This window comes from Cyprinodon tularosa, unplaced genomic scaffold, assembly GCF_016077235.1.
Source record: "Cyprinodon tularosa strain WSP-4 unplaced genomic scaffold, ASM1607723v1 ctg741, whole genome shotgun sequence".
NCBI lineage: Eukaryota > Metazoa > Chordata > Actinopteri > Cyprinodontiformes > Cyprinodontidae > Cyprinodon > Cyprinodon tularosa.
Genome location: NW_024039498.1, coordinates 728,287 through 749,176, shown reverse-complemented (window position 1 = coordinate 749,176; position 20,890 = coordinate 728,287). Strand labels below are relative to the sequence as shown.

The following is a 20,890-nucleotide window of genomic DNA, read 5'->3' as shown; positions in this document are numbered from 1 at the left end:
GGAGGATATGGATTGGTCTCAATATTCACAAATACACATATGTGATTCATACATGCACAGAACAAGATTCACCAGACTATTTCAGGTCAATAAAAGTAAATGACATTAAAATGAATTACAAAGTACCAGTGGCCTTTAAACTTCACTGCATTTGTCTGTTGGTTTTTGCCTGGATACACAAATGTGTTTTTTTAAGCAGGCAATGGTTTTCCACCATTCACAAAGCTCCCTTTTATAAGCCAATCACAAGAAAGTACTTGATGACTAACAACCAGATTCCACATCCTCCCCGCTCCGCTCCAGACCGCCTTCCCAAAGCAAAGCCTACATCCTCCACAGCTCCTCCCGTTTTGCTCTGCTCCGACGTCTTCAGAGCTCAAGGAGAGCATGCTTAAAGTTGTAGGGAAGTCATATTTAAATTTCAAATCGTTCGTTTTTTTTTTGTTTTTTTCATTATCTTATGCAGGCCATTTAATTATATATACGCAACGGTTAAAATAAGAAGTAAGAATCGTTTCCTTTCTCACTGAGCTCCATCCCAGTGTTCACGGGGATGGACATCTGTGTCTTCAGCAGGCGTAGAGTTAAAAGAACTGGCAGCATTGGGAGGCAAGGGCTCAAACATGTACGGCTGGAAGCCTTCTACACCAAACCAAGCTTCGGACCTGCAACCGTTGGAACAGCCGCTTCCCTACGACTTAAAAAAAAAATGCATTTGTCTATGAAGGCACCTCAGGGCAGTCTCAAATATCAACACACAAATGCAGTGAACTTTAAAGACTACTAATTTAATTTATAATCGTTTATAGATCAGAAATGTTGAATCTTGTCCTGTGCATGTATGACTTACATATGTGTGTTTGGGAAAATTTAGACCAACCTAGCTCCATATATTTAGATCATCACTAAACATGGAGACAGGCTTAAAAAATCTGAGGTAATCAGACACATCTGAAGTCCTGGATTTCCAGCCCTTCGATGCCCTTTTCCTCAGACCGGATCAAACACTGAAATGATTTATTATTTCAGCAGTGCTGGTATTTCTGCTGCTGCTGCTCTCATGTTTCTCTTTGCTCTTGTTTTTTGGGCTTTGATTGAAGTATTGACGTCTGACTCACTTCAGGGAAGACATTTAGCCCTTTAATGCCTCCTCACAGCACCGCCTAGTTTTCAGATCATCCATGTTCCCTTTAGTTCCTCCCTCTTCACAAACCAGCAGTCAGCTCTGGCGAATTAAAGGAAGTAATGACGCCTCGCTGCCCGAACACAATTAACCAGAAGGGTCGCAGGAAGTTCAATGCGTGACAAATGGTTTGTTAATGTGAAACTAATTGTTCACAGGTTATTTGGAGCAAACGTTTTACATGGAGGAAAACAAGCGAAAAACACCAAAGAGATGAGGTGAGCGGGTCACCAAGCGAGTGGAAGGAATCAGGGTGCTGCTCACAACTCTCTGCCTCCAAATTATTCAATTAAAGTAACTAATTATAACTGTTTGCTCAAAATGAGTTGTTACTAGTTTCATGGAGCCATAAATATTTGGGTGGAGTCATGGATGCTTGCCTCTCACTGATTTATCGTTTCTTCTTGATATTTATCTCCTCCCTCCCTTCCCTGAATCCCTCTGTCCAGGGATGAGACACCAGGATGCAGCAGCCATTAAAGCTCATGTTTACCATGACAACCATTTAAATCAGAGCATTTATATAGTGCAGATTTACAAAGTCTCAAGGTCCTTTTCAGAGACAACTGATTGCATCCAGTCATTAACGGAAAGACAGGAAAGTAACAATAACCTGCAATCCATCAGTTTGATCTTATCACAGATGTACTGAGGCTAGAATGTTCCTTCCCAGCATGAAAACAGTGAGTTTATCCAATATCATAGTTTTATGAAGCTTTTATTTTTAGGAGCCAGGCTCTATGCTAACATCAGGAAAACCAAATTGGTTTAAAAAAAATAGCAATTTTCCTGAATCGTGACGCTAATCCACCAGGTGTTCTACCTGCCTCTCACTTATTTGGTCCAGGCAGGAAACATACCTTCACTACAATGCATCTGTCTGCAGGTCTGAGCAACAGACACCCTTTTAATAGTGAATAATTATCTAATCTGAACACATTAAAAAGTGGGCTAAATGCACACACTGTCAGAGGAAGACCAAGCCAGGTCCTTATATGGACCAACACTGAGGACTAAAATATGTATTTGTTGCTACCAGGAATTAGAGCTTGGTCTAATGTTGATCCAACCTGACAGAATCAATAACTGAATCATTACGAGATGATTTTAGGTAGAGAATGGATGGAGGGTGAGGGAAGGTAAAGGTGGTGGCAACAAGTGTATCTGCTTCTTTTTCTATGTCTGCTTCTGTCTCCTTGAACCCCAGTCGGCCTCTGCAGATGGCCGCTCACACTGAGCCTGGTTCTGCTGGAGGCTTCTTCCTGTTTAAAGGTAGTTTCTCCTCTCCACTGTCGCTACAAGCATGCTTAGAGTGAGGGATTTCCTTTGAGTCAATGAGTTGATGCAATCAACTGGTTTTCCTTAGATAGAAAACTTTGAATCAATTTGACTGGATAATCTGATTGAATTGTAAAGTGCCTTAAGATGACGTGTTGTGACTGGGTGCCTTATAAATAAACTGAATTTAATTGAATTAACTCCTCCTAGCCAGTAAGTAGCACATTTGTACTGTTGTACTGTTCTGTACTGCTTGCCCGCTATTACCGATGTCACTACCCGATCCGTACGATCGGCTTATTTGCGTAAGCAATTATTAATCCGGGTTAACATAAAATTTTTTATTATGGTGCTATAAATACACATTTATATCCTTAAGTCACTAAAGAATGCTAATACACATCTTTAAAACCTCTTCTCCTTATCCGTTAAACTGCTTGTCTGACATCACCATTGGACATGATAAGAGTAGTTGGGCAAAATATGATTAAACAATGTTTATCTGCATTTTAGTTATTTCTTTCTTTACATAACACACTATACAGCATGCAGTTAACAGAAAGAGAAAAAAATGAAACTTGAAAAGACTAGATTTATGTTTAAATCCAAAGCTAAAAACTTTTTATCCTGAAAGTAGCATAGGATCCGATAGCGTAGGATCCCAAGCTCCCGCGACAGGGATTTCTAGGCAGGAAGGACGTTTTTACCATTTATCTTTCCACCAAAACCCACCATCCATCCATCCATCCATCCATTCATCCATCCATCCATCCATCCATCCATCCATCCATCCATCCATCCATCCATCCATCCATCCATCCATAATCCATCCATCCATCCATCCATGAATCCATCCATCCATCCATCCATCCATCCATGATCCATCCATCCATCCATCCATCCATCCATCCATGATGTATCCATCCATCCATGATGCATCCATCCATCCATCCATCCATCCATCCATCCATCCATCCATCCATCCATCCATCCATCCATCCATCCATCCATGATGTATCCATCCATCCATGATGCATCCATCCATCCATCCATCCATCCATCCATCCATCCATCCATAATCCATCCATCCATCCATCCATCCATCCATGATCCATCCATCCATCCATCCATCCATCCATCCATCCATCCATCCATCCATCCATCCATCCATCCTGACTTAACTCTACTGACTGAATTTAGTCAAAAATAGTCAATAACATTCCAACAAACTTCAAAATTGTTGAAGTTGTAATAATAAAAGGTTATGGAATCTAAATACATAGATATTGTTTCTCAGCAAACCAACCCTTCTGGGATTTCTGTTTGTGAAATCCATCTGTGATTGCTTCCCATGTCCACCACATTATTTTCTATGACATAAAATCCCATGGAAATACATTCCTGGTTGTAAGTTGACAAAATGTAAAATCCACCTTAAATTCTGCTTTTTGCATTTAATCTCATCATTTTTAAAAACTATTTCCATTCAGTTTCTATCCCTGTTTACCATTAGTTGTATTTTATATGCTGTTTTCTTTGAAGATGCTTTTCTGAGGTACCAGGAGATCATTTGTCTGTTTTAATAACATTAGAATGATTCATTGCTGAAAGAGGAATAAACAGCAGAAGACCCCAGAGAGAAATTTGGGCATAAAGTTCAGATATGCAGTGTTTTGAGCAACAATAATGCAGGTAGCAATAAGCTTTTGCAATGCCATCCATTCGCCTTTGAATTAGTGAAAGTTATTGGTTTATCTTTACATTTTGGTCCTTTTTCCCTAAACCCAAAGAAAACAGCCCTGATCCAAAGCAGCCTATTAATCATGGGATTTATTAGCAGTTAAAAATCATGACTTGTTTTCAGCAGTATACTTTCCACTGGCCCTACTTTATCCCTTTAAATACCCATATTAGGATGGCTGCAGAAAGCCCCTTTGCCTTTTTGTCTCGTCATATTGCTGCCTGCCTCCCAGTCCCTGCTAACAGGACATGAAGCAGAAAGAAAAACACTTTCCTCCCACCGGAGAGTAAGCAGGCTTTGCTTAGCAGGCCCACAAACATACGTCGACTCTCACACACCTCCTATTCTCGGATCGGGATACCTCAGGGGGCTGAAAAGTCACCTCATTTAAAATTGAAACATGGCGAGGAAGAAAGCGGGTGGAGATGTAGTTCCTCTAGAGCGCATCAGTCGGGATTTCTCGCACATCCCTTAAAGCCTTAATTAAAAGACCGAGATGATGTAGGATAGAGATGCGAGGGAAGAGATGAGGGTCAGGTCACTAATCACTCCTCTAGAGGGGAAGGGATGGTGGCTAATGAAAAGAGGAGATACGAAGACAAAGACATGGACAAAGAGAACTGATGGAGAAGAGCCGCACATGAAGGAAACAATGCTGGTGGATAAAATTCTAGTGATGGGATTTATCTAGGAAAGGCAAAATAAAACCACAAAGGCTTAGAAAGGAAACACAGCAGGCTGATAGCCTCAGCAAGTTCTTCAAGTTGAGTTAAGGCAAGTTGAGGCAGTTCCTCTTACCTTTTCAAAGACCGGCTTGTTGTTGTTGACGTCGTCCACTCCTACTATAACCTGCGCTGTGGTGGATAGCGGCTGAGGCCCACCTGAGGCGTTGTCATCGGTGGCTGTAATGTTAAGGACGTATTCCACCCCCTGCAGGCGAGGCGGCGGACTGGAGCGCAGCCGGATCAGACCTGCAACCAGACACCCACAGTCAGTCCTACATGAAGCTTCTAGTCAATCCCTCTGACCTTTAGGAAAGGAAACTACAGTTGCAGCCATTCAAAATGTCCCCACTTTCCTTGATAGGGCCAATCTAGGAAAGGCTGGTACTTGGCTAGTCCCCTAAAATTCCATTTTAAACATCAAAAATATTATTTCTGTCATGATTTGTGGATATTAGGGTCTAAAGAGAAGGTCATCTCCTGGTCACACCCTGTAATTCAGTGAAAGGGTGGAGTCAGAGTGAAAAAACATAGACGCCCATGAGAAGGTCAGTGGCTGGAAGTTACAAGCTGAGTGTGAGAGATTGCCTTTGAGTCAATGAGTCGATGCAGTCATCTGGTTTTCCTTAAATAGAAAACTTTGATTCAAGATCGGGTTGAATTGTAAAGTGCCTTGAGATGACATGTGTTGGGAATTGGTGCTATAGAAATAAACTGAATTGAATTAAATTGAATTGATTTGATCTTCTGGCCAGAGAAAAAACACGTAATATGTAGCCAACATTTGGAAGAAGAATGTTTTCAAGATGACTTGGATAATAGCGCGTTGTGACAAACACCAGATACAGCACTGGGACTTGATCAACAGCCGATACCGCACCGTGACGTCACAAACCAGTAGGTGGCAGTGATGTTCTTTGACAAACATGGATGCCTCCAGTAAAGCACATTAACATGAAAATTACTTTTAATTAAACCACTTATCCTTTATTGAGTAGTATGTAATAATTTAATATTTAAAGTACTTTCAGAAGTTTGAATTCTAAATATGAGCGGACTTTTCCTTTAAGAATCATTTCCTCAAAATAAAATTTGATCAGGATGATGTCAGAATAATCTGGATCAGCCGATCTTTAAAAAAACATTCTGATGTGGCACAATTAAAAACTCCTGAAACACAGAATAACAGTTTATGACAAAGGCTTGATGACAAATGCTGTCAGAAAAGAATAGAGGCCATTTATTTTATAACAGTGAGCCCGATGGCTGTGCCTCATTTCCCCCTCCATGACTGAGATCATCTAAAAGAATTTTTCTTTTTTTTTTTACTTACTCATCAAAACTTCACTGTTGTTTGTTTTTATAGGAGCAAAGTAAACAAAAATCCATCCAGGTGTTTGACCTCAAGACACACTTTGTCTGATGTGTTAAAGTTCTGGTGAAGGACAAACAGAATAGATGCTTAAAATAAAGATTTAGTTTTTCAGGAAATGAGTCTGTGTCTGTTTTTATTTCCAACATGGGTCATTATTTCAGACCAGCCAGTGTTAGGCTGATTGGTATTCCCTATAGCTCAGTCACTTCCCATTTTATCTCCCGTCCTTCTTCCTCAGACGGACTCTTTCAGTCTGCTCTAGGCATCTCATCTGCATCCCACCGTGTGCTCTGAATGGCTCCCCTCCACTCGGTATGCATCTCCTCATTTGGCCTCTGTTTACCTTGCCTGTGTGTGTTTCTGTGTGTGTGTGAGCCAAACGTGTGGACACCCTTATTACACCCTCTTTATCTTCACAGACAGCGGTGGGGGCCGCTGTTGTCGTGTCCCTGTGTGGCTTCTGTTGCCGTACCGACCCTGGTTTGTAATCATATACGGACCTGTTGTAGATGTTTGCAAGCTATTTATCCTTCTATCGCTGCCAGGCAGACCAAAGGGACTGATGTGACAGATTAAAGTCCCAGGACGTACAATTATGGTTTTATATCCTCGTTTGGTGCATCTGCTGTGAGCAACAGAAAAATTCACAGCAATTCTGCTGGCTTGGAACATGACGACCAAAGACAAACGTTGATCAATCAAGAGGCTTCTGAGAGAAGAAAATATAAACACCACATAGGATTTCACACTTTGTTAAATGACCTGTAGAGCTGATAACTTCAGAATATAGATTATGTATAAAATGTAGCTGATATAACATGAGGTGTTTTCATTGTTAGAACAAAATATTCTGCTGTAGAAAGCAGGAATTCATGACTCAAAATACAAAAACTGCAAATATACCTTAAATAAAAATCCAAAATGATGAACGGCTGGTTTATAACATGCATGGAAACAGCAGACTTTCAGGATGGTTTCAGGCGTGATGCCTGATAAGCAAACATCTCCATGATTTGACTTGTGACTACAGATTATATGTGGAAACACAGGGAAGCTGACAACCTTGGCTGGGCCCGGTACAAAATAAAAAAAAATTGATGGGTGCAGGCCCATCAACTCTCTCTCTCTCTCCCTCTCTCTCTCTCTCTCTAAATATATATATATATATATATATATATATATATATATATATATATATATACAACAAAGTGAATTCAGTAGAACCTTTTATTGCCTACCTGGAATGGTACTCTGAAAGTACTTAAAATATGAAATTATTAGATAATGTTCAATAAATAATAGGAGTTTTTATTTAAGAGTAATTTTCATTTGAATGTGCTTTACTGGAGGCCTCCATGTTTGTCAAAGAACTCTACTGCCACCTACTGGTTTGTGACGTCACGGTGCGGTATCGGCTGTTGATCAAGTCCCAGTGCTGTATCATGTATTAATAATTGGCAATCCTTTTGGGGAAAGCCTGGTCTGATTCGGAGAGACGGCATCCATCCCACTTTGGATGGTGCAGCTCTTCTTTCTAGGAATCTGGCCACATTTATTAGTCCTCCAAAACCCTGACCACCCAGGGTGCAGACCAGGAAGCAGAGTTGTAGTTTAACACACATCTCTGCAGCTTCTCTACTGTTACCCACTCTTTACTCCATCCAGACAGTGTCTTGCCCACGACCAAAATCTAATAAATTAGCAAAGATTCCCAAAGGAGTAAATCATGATAATCTAATTAAAATCAAAATAACTCCAATTGGGGAAAAAGTTAAAACAATTAAATGCGGTCTGTTTAACATAAGATCGCTTTCCTCTAAAAGTCTACTAGTTAATGACTTGATTTGTGATAATCACATTGACTTGTTTTGCCTTACAGAAACCTGGCTGCAGCAAGAGGATTATGTGAGCATAAATGAGGCAACTCCTTCAAGCTATTTAAATTTTCACATCCCCAGAAGTTCTGGGCGAGGAGGAGGAGTAGCAACAATCTTCGAGTCTGACTTACTGATTACTCCCAAAACAATTAATTCCTACAACTCTTTTGAACATTTAACCCTTAATTTCCCTGATCCAAATTTCAAGGCAAGAAAACCTCTTCTTTTTGTAACTTTGTATCGTCCACCAGGTCCTTACTCTGAATTTTTAGATGAGTTTTCAGAGTTCCTTTCTGATTTGGTATTAAATACTGACAGGGTCATCATAGTGGGAGATTTTAACATCCATGCTGACATTGAAGGCGATAGCTTAAGAGCAGCCTTTAATGCTATCTTAGACACTATTGGCTTTGTTCAAAATGTGAATAGTCCCACGCATTCTCATCTTCATACTTTGGATCTTGTGCTGACATACGGCATAGAATGTGAAGAAATAACAGTATTTCCTCACAACCCTGTCCTCTCTGACCACTTTCTAATAACCTTCAGGATTACTTTAACAGAGTTCTCCTCCCCCAAAAGAAGGTTGGATTTTAGTAGATCTTTATCAGATAGTGCAGTTATAAATTTTAAAGAATCTGCTTCACTTTCTCTCTGCTCTGTGTCACTGAGCAGTGCTGCAGAGTGCAAAAGCTTAGCTTATTCCCCTTCACAGGTTGATGATTTTGTTGAGGGGGTTGCTAGTTCTCTGCGTATTGCCTTAGACAACGCAGCTCCTTTGAAAATGAAAACCGTTAAAAATAGAAAGCTTGCTCCTTGGTTTAATGCAGAGCTGCGTACTTTGAAGCAAAATGCTAGGAAACTGGAGAGAAAATATCGCTCCACAGGCCTGCGAGAGTCCTTCCTAGTCTGGAAAAATGGTTTACTGCTGTATAAGAGGACCCTTTGTAAAGCAAGAGCAGCATACTTCTCCTCATTAATAGAGGAGAATAAGAATAATCCTAGATTTCTTTTTAATACAGTTGCCAAACTCACCCAGAGCCATAGCTCTGTTGAACCGTCCATTCCACCTGCTCTTAGCAGCAATGATTTTATGGGATTCTTTATAAATAAGATTGATCTTATTAAAAATAAGATCATAAGCACTCCTCTATCCGCGATTGTACCTGAGGTAGTCATGGAATCTGAACCGGGTTTAGACTGCTTTGATCCAGTTGAACTCTCTGAATTAGCAAAATTATTGTCTTCATCTAAGCCTTCAACTTGTATGTTAGATCCAGTTCCAACCAGGTTATTTAAGGAGGTATTCCCTTTGATCTCCTCCTCCATTTTAGATGTGATTAATCTATCTCTGTTACAGGGATATGTACCTAAAGCTTTTAAGATTGCTGTAATTAAACCTCTGCTTAAGAAACCGTCTCTTGACCCAGATGACTTGGTCAATTATAGACCTATATCCAATCTTCCTTTCTTATCCAAAATTCTTGAGAAAGTAGTTGCCAAACAAGTTTGCGATCACTTCCACCATAATGAACTTTTTGAAGAGTTTCAGTCTGGCTTTAGAGCTCATCATAGCACTGAAACAGCTCTGGTGAAAGTCTCTAATGATATTCTCATGGCCTCAGATAATGGACTTGTATCTGTGCTCGTCCTGTTGGATCTTAGTGCTGCATTTGATACAGTTGACCATAATATTCTTTTAGAAAGACTTGAATATTTTCTTGGAATTAAAGGAACAGCACTAGACTGGTTTAAATCTTATCTATCTGATCGAATTCAGTTTGTTCATGTTAATGATAGATCTTCAACACGCTCAAAGGTTACCTGTGGAGTACCACAGGGATCAGTGCTAGGACCAATTCTCTTTACTTTATACATGCTCCCAATTGGTAGAATTATTAGACAGCATGGGATTAATTTCCACTGTTATGCTGATGATACCCAGCTATATCTGTCTATAAATCCAGATGAAGCTAACCCATTACATAGATTACAGGCATGTCTTGAAGACATAAAAACCTGGATGACTCTTAATTTTCTGCTTCTGAATGCAGACAAAACAGAAGTTATAGTCTTTGGACCAGAGTCTCTGAAAAAGAAACTGATTAGCCAGTCACTTCATTTGGATGGGATTAAACTGATTTCAGATAATAAAGTAAAAAATCTTGGTGTTATTTTTGATCAGGACCTGTCATTTAAATCCCATATCAAAGAGGTTTCTAGAATTTCCTTCTTTCATCTGAGGAACATTGCAAAAATTAGAAATATCCTGTCCAGGGGTGATGCTGAGAAACTAGTCCATGCATTTGTTACTTCAAGGCTGGACTATTGTAATTCTTTACTATCAGGAAGTCCACAAACTGTAGTTAAAAGCCTTCAGCTGATCCAAAATGCTGCAGCCAGAGTTCTAATGAAAATGAAAAAGAGAGATCATATCTCTCCTATCCTGGCTTCTCTTCATTGGCTTCCTGTTAAATCAAGAATAGAATTTAAAATCCTCCTTCTCACATATAAAGCCTTAAATGGCCAAGCTTCATCTTATATCAGAGATCTGATTGTTCCTTATGTTCCTAACAGAGCACTTCGCTCTCAATCTGCAGGTTTACTAGTGGTTCCTAGAATTTCTAAAAGTAGAATGGGAGGCAGATCTTTTAGTTATCAGGCTCCTCTCCTGTGGAACCAACTACCAGTTTTAGTCCGTGAGGCAGACACCCTGTCTACTTTTAAGGCTAGGCTTAAAACTTTCATTTTTGATAAAGCTTATAGTTAGGGTGGCTCAGGTTATCCTGAGCTATCTCTATAGTTATGCTGCTATAGGCTTAGACTTTTGGAGGACATAGGGACCCCCATTTCATCATTCTGCTTCATTCTCTCTCTGTTCTCCTATTCTGCAGAATCTGTTAGTTCAATCTCTAACCTTCTGCTCTCTCTGCTTTTCCTCAGAGTAGCTTTGCCTCGTCTGTTCCTGTTTGGCTGTGACGTCATCCTGGAAAAAAACATCAGCTGTGCTGCTTCTATCAACACCCTTGTTAATAGATGTTGGAGATCGGCCTGTTTTCCAGTGTGGTCCTGTTTCTCTGACCGTGACTGAGTGGATGTGCTCTCTTCGTCCTCTGGCATGGGAGCTGCCTTGGAGCTCGTCTGCCTGGCTGTGTGTTTCCTGGACGGAGCCGCCTTTTACAGCTGCTTTTTGTATCTCTGCTTCTGTCTCCTTGAACCCCAGTCGGCCTCGGCAGATGGCCGCTCACACTGAGCCTGGTTCTGCTGGAGGTTTCTTCCTGTTAAAAGGGAGTTTTTCCTCTCCACTGTCGCTACAAGCATGCTTAGTGTGGGGGATTGCATTTGAGTCAATGAGTCAATGCAATCAACTGGTTTTCCTTAGATAGAAAACTTTGTATCAATTTGACTGTATGATCTGGTTGAACTGTAAAGTGCCTTGAGATGACATGTGTTGTGAATTTGGCGCTATATAAATAAACTGAATTGAATTGAATTGTATCTGGTGTTTCTCACAACGCGTTATTATCCATTTCATCTTGAAAACATTCTTCTTCCAAATGTTGGCTACATATTAGTATTTTTTCTTTGGCCAGAAGTTCGATGGCAAATCCTCCCTCTTCAAGTTGGCAACCCAACAACGAACCCGTCCGTGGAGGATCAGGAATCGGAAAGGCGAAATAACTCTTTTTTTCACTTTTACCCGATTTATTCCAACATCCAACGTTGTCATTGTCAGTTTAACTATAGCTCTGGTGAATTTCAATGGTGAAGTCCTCTGGAAATCTTCAATAATTGTTGTTGATTGCAGATGTGTCTAGGGAGAATGGCGCTAGGCTTACCGCACCGTGACATCACTACTGGAAGATGCCGGGAGGGGTCATTTTTTGGGCAAAAATTACCCCTCCCGGACTCAGTGATGGTGCCAAAAATGATTGTTTTTATTTGTTTTAATGATTGATGCTAAATTCATTAAATCAAGTATTAGTTTTAGGTATAGATATTTATCCATTGATTATTCCTTGCTGACCGTACCTTTTTATTTAAGAGAAATGGATATCATACATGCAGCTACATGCGATTTACAGAGCGTGTCGTGGACTACAGATGTTTTTATTTAAAGTCATTGATGATTTCAGTTTTAATTCCTCATTTAACTTTTTTCCCTTTATGCACCATAAGATGAAGCAGATTTCGTTGTATCTGATTCTGGTCCAAAGTCCAGAACAAGACAGCAGATCCAGGGAAACTCTAACTCCTGTCGGTTTTTCTCTATAGAGGCTGTTAGAAGGAAACTTAATGTGCCATCTCGCCCTCTGCTTCACCCCATGCACAGCTTCTCTTGGCCGTAAACTTTTAGCTGAGTATTGAGCCCTGAGTGATAGCTTACAGCACAAGCTGCCAAGTCCAGGTCACAGACCTCTCAACATTTACAGGAGGAAGTCCACTTAGAGGCTCGGCCTCATCTGACTGAGCTGCTTTCCATCTGTTGTCTGTTTAAAAACTATTTTGGGAAAATTAACAGATTCTTTTATTTGATGTGAAACTTAAAAGTCGGTTGAAAAATATTTCTTCTATCTTATTGTCCATAGAAGAAGAAACTGACACTAGTGTAAGAAGGAGAGACAGTCCATAAAAAGGAAATCCATAGCAACCTAAACAAGTTTAAAAAGAAGAGTGGTAGATTTGTTATGAACTGGGATGAATGAGTGTTTGATATCACCGTACCGTGTTCTGTCAGATCAGCATACCACATCAGAACAGCATACCTATGGTAAATATGCATGCACAAGACGTCGGATTTATGTTTATCTCTTTAGTTTTGTAAGAAAAATAGACTTTAAACTACCTTGACGGGTGTGTATCCCTTTACTGTAGTCTTTTACAAAAAAAGTATTTAAATCCATTCCTATCTAAAGCAATTTAGATAGGAAAATTTCATTGATGTCTTGCATAAAGTCAACTACAGATAAGCTAAACACTGTAGACCCTTCAGGGTTTTCTGCAAGAGGACATAATCCATGATATCAAGTAGTCTTGACCCAATAATACATATCAGTCCTAAATCAATTACTCTACTGCCACCATATTTAAGTGGAAGAAGATTTTCTAACATCTGCTTTACAGCCAGTAAAGTTAGCCTTCTGTTTGCCAGGTAACAAACAATATCAATAGTTTTTATAGCAGATGCTGGATAGTCTGTCCCTGCAGTTAGAGGAGAACTGAACCTTTTCTGAACCTGAAGATTTTCACTGGTCTTTTTGGGAAAACATGAACACTGACTTTAACTGAGGTGGGTGAGGTCTACTACTGTTATCTTGTTCTGTTATTGTGGATAATAGTTAGAATGAAACCCACTTCACTAGAAATGTCTGTAACAGAAATTGCTGTTGTTAAATCCTTAGCAACAGCTATGCCCTTATTTAACCAGTGCTTAAAAACTACATCCATATTGCCTGGCATAAATGCTGCGTTCTGCAAAACAGGATCAGATGGAAAAACCAGCGAGATTAAGGACAGTCTTTATCTGCTACAGAATCCTGAATGATTTTTTTTGTATAAAATTATCCTTCAGCAACTGCAAAGGGAAAGACTGGAGTGCTCCTCCCCTGTGGAACCAACTACCAGTTTTAGTCTGTGAGGCAGACACCCTGTCTACTTTTAAGGCTAGGCTTAAAACTTTCCTTTTTGATAAAGCTTATAGTTAGAGTGGCTCAGGTTATCCTGAGCTATCTCTGTAGTTATACTGCTATAGGCTTAGAGTGTTGGACGACATAGGGACCCCGATTTCAGTCGATGCAATCAACTGCTTTTCCTTAGATAGAAAACTTTGACTGTGTGATCTGGTGAACTGTCAGGTGCCTTGACATGACATGTGTTGTGAATTGGCGCTATAGAAATAAACTGAATTGAATTGAAAGAAAAATTGGAAAAATAGGGCAATAGTCAACCTCTATACCCTCCTTTAGACATGACTACAAAAAAATCCATGTTCTGGTATTACAAGCGCAGCAATAATGTCGAAAAACAGGAAGGCCTAGACCACCCTCAGCAGTAGGTTTCTGTAGCTGAGACTTTGAGATTCGAAGGTGTGAATTATAATGGAATAACAGCAATTATAATGGAATAACAGCAATTATAATGGAATTGATCATCTTAAAAAAAGAAGCAGTGCGATAAATGGGTATATTTTGAAAAGAGTTGACAATTTCGGGATAACCACCATCTTGATAACATTAACATTGCATGGCTAGTGCAAATACTAACGGTGAGAGACAAAACCCCACTCTGGTTCTGCGATGTAATGAAAAAGAGGCAGGCCTGTCATGATTAGTCAAAACTGAGGATTTGGGGTGAGCGTAGAGCATTTTTAATAATGTCATACACTTATCACCAAATTCAAATTTTTGGAGAACCAAAAACAAATAGTCCTACTCAATTTGATTGAATGCCTGCTCAGCATCCAATGAAATAACTGCAGAAGCAGGAAGGTTGGTCAGATACATAACATGTACGAGTCGACGAGTGTTTAAAAAAGAATACCTGTTAGGGATGAAGCCAGTCTGTACAGGATAGATCAGGCAAGTAAGTAGCTAAAACTTTTGAAATTTTTTTTTTGGTCGCAGTTTAGTAAGCCTAAATGATGGAATGAGGCAACATTAGAGCAAACCCTGCCTTTCTTCATAAGAAGACAGATATTAGCATTATATAAACAGTAGGAAATACTCCCTCCCTAACAGAAGAGTTCACCATCCGCAGAAGAACCAGATCCAAATGACTTTTATAGAATTCTATTCGAAACCCATCTGAACCACAAGCCTTACCAAAAGATAATGAACATGTTGCACATTTAATTTCTTCAACTGTGAAATTAGAGTCCATGTCTACCTTGGTGGATTAATCCAGAACAGGTACATTTAAATTATTTAGGAAGTCTTTAGTATCAGAACTGGTAGCGGTAGTCTTGGAAGTGTATAGATGGCTGTAATAATTGAAAAAGGGGTACTTTATGAGTTTAGGGTCAGTTAACAATAGCCCAGAGGGGGAAGACATTTTAAATATAGCTCTATCTACCAGTGTGCCTTTTATTTGTCTGGAGTGCAATCTATCAGGCCTGTCCCCTCGTTCAAAATGTTTTTTGTTTAAGTCTAAAAATGTAATTACCAACTTGTTCCCCAAGCATGTGATTGTATTCAGATTTTATCTTCTCGATAGCACTGACTATATTTTCAGCTTCCTCGAAAACAGCCAATTTAGCCTGAATATCTGCAAGATGCTGTAATCTGGCTTTTTTAACTGAAGCCTGATAAGAAAAAATATTTACCCTTAATGCTACTTTAAATGACTCCCACAAAACTGAGTCAGATACCTTTCCGTTGGCAAAAAAAAAACTGAAAAAAACTGAGATTTTTGGCAGAAACATAGTCCTGAAATGATTGATCATAATAGATAGCGGGGATACCTATCCAATTAAAAAAAGGAGCAGATAGATTAAAGTGAATCTGTAGTAAGAGGGGGGTGTGATCTGAAATTAAGATTTTTTGATACATTGAGCTAACTGTATGTGAAATAGGTTTAAAATCAATTAAAAAGGGGTCAATTCTGGTAAAACTATCATGGGAGGGGGAAAAAAGAATATTTGTGATCAGAAGGATGCTGAAGCCTCCAGATATCAACTAAATTGAATGACTTCATGAGATTATTTAGAACCGCCACTGATTTCAAACAAGAAGCAACTTTATTGGAGTATGTATCTAGCAATGGATTGAGATAAGTCATCTCCTATAATTATGTCCCTACTATTTTATTATGCAACAATCTCAAATATCTTGCAGAAAAAATCGGGACAGTCATAATTCGGGGCTTAAATATTTAATAAAACCACAGGGATGGAACTGATATTGCCTGTGACAAGCACATATCTCCTCCCTGAATCTGCAGACATGGAGTTAAAGATATATGGAATGGATGTGGAATAAGGATTGGGACCGCCCTAGCCTTGGAAGAACAATTTGACTGGTAAACCTGTAACACCCATGAAGATTTCAACCTTCTCTGCTCATTTGGCTGAATATGCCTCTCCTGAAGAAAGACAATATCGGATGAAAGTAATTTTAAATGTGAAAACACCTTAGCTCTTTTAAGCACTTTACCAAGCCCTCTACAGTTCCAGGAGACAATCTGAATTTATCATAACATAAAAACAGCAGCTGTCAAGGTGAACAGAAAAGAACACAGCAGGTTTAACAACAACAGAAAAAACACAAAATCGTCAAAGCTCACCTCAGCCGCAACAGGAACTAAGCGGCACATCCCTTCATCCGTGTTTACCTCCAGAAGAACTATATAAGTGTTAATGTGCACCAAGGCTTGAATTAATATTCATGTAGAACATTTAATAAAGTCAGTCAATATGAGACAATAAATTGACAAACCACATCAGTCTGTGAGGGGAAGGTTTTCACAGTTACATTTAGAGACACTTGCAGCTTGGCAGGAAAAAGGAAGGGACATTTGGCTCCAGCTTCCACCTGTCTTTTCCTCACAGTATTGAATGCCTGGAGCTGTACTACAACTTCCGCCGTGTAGTCTGGGAAGATGAAGATTTTCTGGCCGTGGCACAGCAGCTGGGTTTGTTGTCGACACAGCCCCAGAATATTCATCACTTCGTGGTCATTGTGCACTCTGGCGATGATAATTCGAGGTCGTTCACTAGAAAGTGGCTTGGCTCTCATGGTGTGTCCTATCGGCTTGGGAAAGTTGTCCTGTCCAAGCAGCTCTGAGATTAACTTAGATGAAACGAACTCTGCAGGATGGCCACCTTCTTCCCCTTCCTTGAGACCAACAATCTGTCCCTGCAGTCAGTGGAGGACTGAACCTTGGGAGGGGAAGACAGTTTTAAAAAGGCTGTTAGCCGCTGCAGGTTGCCTTCAGCTCCCAAACACGGGCATCTGTAATGGATAGAGCTGCATCTATGTCATCTACGGTAGTGGACCTCACTGTTCTCTGTCTGCAGGGTTGTCTGCATGGTTCCATGGGTCCATAGTCCTGTCATGGTTCCAAGAGTGTGTAATCCTGTTATAGTTCCAAGAATGTCTAGTCCTGTCATAGTTCCAAGGGTCCGCAGTGTTGTCCTGGCTTCCAGGGTCCGTAGTCCTGCCATGGTTCCAAGGGTCCGTAGTCTTGTTGAGGCTCCCAGGGTCCACAGTCCTGTCATAGTTCCAAGGGTCTGTAGTCCTGTCATAGTTCCAAAGGTCAGTAGTCCTGTCATGGTTCCAAGGATCCGTAGTATTGTCATGGTTCCAGGCTTCTCTGGCTCCATGTAGAGCCCCAGCTATTAGAGCCAAAGCCTGCAATCTCTGGGCAGGAGTGTGGGTTCCATCTGACTCATGGTTGATATCCTAGCTTCCTAGGTTTCTGCCTCAGCTGCCTTCCAGCACGAAGTCTTCAATGACGTCACCAGTCTCCCGCACATAATTGTTGCTGGCTTTTAGCACATCATCTTTGCCAATATCTCAGACTCCCAAGACTCCTACTCTGGCTGCCAAGAACGTTTCTGCCTTGGCCTCGTTGACCTCCCTTCTAATCTTTTCAGACCTTCCCCATGGTCCTTCTGAACTGAACTCAATGATTAGGTGTTCAAGTGGGGTTATCCTCTGTCCCTGAGCCCCACCCTCCTCAACTCCTGTTCCACTTGGGGACACATCATGGTCGGTTGCCTAAACTCTATGGTCTCATCCAAGACTGCTGTGTGCTATTCATCTGTTCGTATAAGTTTGCTGTTTTCACAACAATAAAAAAATCTCTCATCTCATCAGAGTAATTAAGTGTCTGTAGTGTTTTTTTTTTATCAAAGGTGATGCCGGGGAGGTGGGGGGTTTGGGGGATGGGGGATTTACCATTATGCAATACTAGCCAGTTGCCCAGGGCCCCAAAATCCTTTCACTAAAATGCCATCAAAAAGCTTATTATGTTAAGTGTGCCTCAGACCCCCCCCCCCATTAGTGTCCACCATATTGGATCAGTCCATTTGCATATGTTCAGAAAGGTCCAAACAGACACCAGCAAACCATTTGAAACAAACAACAGCAGTGTTGCCAACTTAGCACTTTTCTCGCCATATATAGCGACTTTTAAGACACCTCTAGTACTTTAATTTTTAAAAAGCGCCTAGTGCCAAATCTAGCGACTTTTTTCAGCTACTGGAGACTTTGGCGACAACATATAAAAGCAGCGAACTCTGCTCTCCAGAGCAAGTAGATTGGTAACCCCGCCTCCTGCTCTCCTCTATCTTGTCTGTGAAAAGAAGGACTGGATTATTTACTATTACCGTCACTGCATCAGCTAAGTGAGCTTAATGTTTGGAGAAAATCTTTCATTACTTTTGAGACAGCATGAAAAGTCAGCTGAGTACAAAACAAAGATAGGAAAACAACAAGAAAAGGGACAAGAAGAGAGGGACAAAACCTAGAACAAATAATGGATGTCTATTCTATTAACATTTCTCTATCTGTATAATAGGTCTGTTTTATGTGTTGTCTTCTCAATTCAGAGGGCCCCCTGCCTGCCTTTGCTTATTGCCCCAAATTTCCTAAATCTGCCCCTGATCAAAAGATAAAGAAAACCATAGCAATGCACGGATATCTTTAGGTCTACTCTGTTCAGAGTGGGCCTGCTTTGATTACAGAGCTCAACCTTTACACAGAAATCACAATGCAGCAGAAACATGACAGCTGCTCCTCTGGGTAAAGTGGGCTGTTGAGTGAGATCTCTGTGGACAGGAGTTGTTTTTCTAACACATCCCACAGATGCTCTGTGGATTTGATGTACGGGAAGTTGGAATGCTTTGTAAACACCTTGACTGGTTTCTGGAATGCTGTGAGTAGCTGTTGTTGTTCGGAAACTCTGTGTGGGTGTTACTCGTTTATCTGTTATCAATCTATAGACCTTTAAACCCCAAAGTGAATTGATGAATAGATCCACTGTCATTTTAGTCTCAGTATAAATCTACTTGTTTTATGAACACTTGAAAGGTTTGTGGAAAATATTAGTGAACAAACAGCATCATAAATAACAGCATCTGTTCGAACCATCAATAAAAAAAAATGTTTTTCACAACCGTAAACCCACCAAGAGATGGCAAGTCCCATAAACTTACAGTTCAGACAGGTAGAGCATGAATCAGCGAAGCTCACGATAACTCAGGAGGAAGAGCAGAGAGCCAACGCTCAGATGTGGGAATTTATTGACAAAAACACTATCAGGCATGTCCCCCATAAATCCGGCCTCTGGAGGAGAGGTGCAAGGAAGCTATTTTAACAGTGTTTCCATTAAAGGTTTTATTTGCCCATTTTAAAGTTTGCAGTAAGAAAGGCTGATAAAAAAGACTTGATTTAAAATTACTCCCTCGGTTTCATAAAAAGGTTGTTCTTTTGAGGTGTTTTTTTGGGTTTTGCTAAAAGGTTAATTTGCTAAACAGGACATGGAAGCACATTTACACAGTAAGGTCTAAACCTTTATCTAATCAGCTGTTTTAGCTGTGGCTCTTCTGCTTGGATGTGCATTAGGATGGGTATGTAACATCGGTTAGTATGACATGAGGTAACAGAACAATTACAGCAACCCATTCCCGAAAACTCTCCATGTTTCTGAGATGTGTGGTTCATGCTAGTTGGCTAAATAGACAGGCAATAGATTGCATAATGTTAACGCCAGTGGCGGCTGGCCAATAGAGGGTGACAGGGTGCCTTCCCACCCACCCAATGACCCTGATAAAATTATAAAAGTTTTTATAATTTCCTTTTAAATTACAAATTTAAATATTTTGAAACATCAATCCATCCATCCATTTATTTTCTGTCACACTTATCCCAGTTGGGTTTGCAAGGGGTGCTGGTGCCTTTCTCCAGCTGTCTACGGACGAGAGGCAGGGTACACCCTGGACAGATCACTAGTCCATCGCCATCCCAACACATAGACAAACAATTCACACACACACTCACACCAAAGGAGAATTAACACAGAAAACTAACCTAACAGTCATGTTTTTGGACTGTGGGAATGTGGATTCGAACCCGGAACCTTTTTGCAGTTCACTGTGCGACTGAGCAGCCCTATTTCGAAATATATTGATATATATTTTTAGATGTGCGAGATAGATATTTAATCCCTAATAACGAGTAAAGCATCATTTCATTTTTCGTAAGATTGGTGATGTATTTCCGACCTAGGAAGCAAGAATATTTTCCCATTCACTCTCGTTAAAAGTTGTACATGCGCAGTTGCTCCTTTCCAATACAAACGTATAGGAAGAAGACGTGAGAAAGAGAGAGACAGAATGAGAGAGAGAGAGAGAGGAATGGCGCAAGAAACATCCTTTTCCAAGACCTGGCTTAGCCCCAAGGCTTGACTAACTGCATGCATCGAGGTTAAAGCTTTATTCTACTTGCCTCCTTTTTCAAACATCAGGATCTGGCCCAGCATGGATAAAGATAAAGGTAGGACTGATTTAAAGCACTTTGTAGAAAAGGCAAAGAAAAATCTGTTGGCATCTGGAGGTCTGTCCACCTTTCTCCAACAGAGGGCGTTCTAGGTCTCCTGGAGCTGGAGCTGACTACCACACCTGTGGCTCGTGAGCTCATCAGGAGACCGGCATTTAAGGAGGGGCAGAGCAACACTTCGACGCCAGAGTGTTAAGCCAGTTATTGTTTAGCAAAC

At 40.4% G+C, this 20,890-nt stretch overlaps 1 protein-coding gene across 1 annotated transcript in view; it reads right to left on the bottom strand.

Moving 5' to 3' along the window:
* The window catches only part of LOC119773099 (neural-cadherin-like), a 348,848-nt gene that overhangs the window by 113,803 nt on the left and 214,155 nt on the right, over positions 1-20,890 (bottom strand). The window contains exon 8 of the mRNA XM_038269917.1: positions 5,001-5,173. Within this exon, the coding sequence (XP_038125845.1) occupies positions 5,001-5,173 (173 nt within the window). The remainder of the gene's footprint in view (positions 1-5,000; positions 5,174-20,890) is intronic.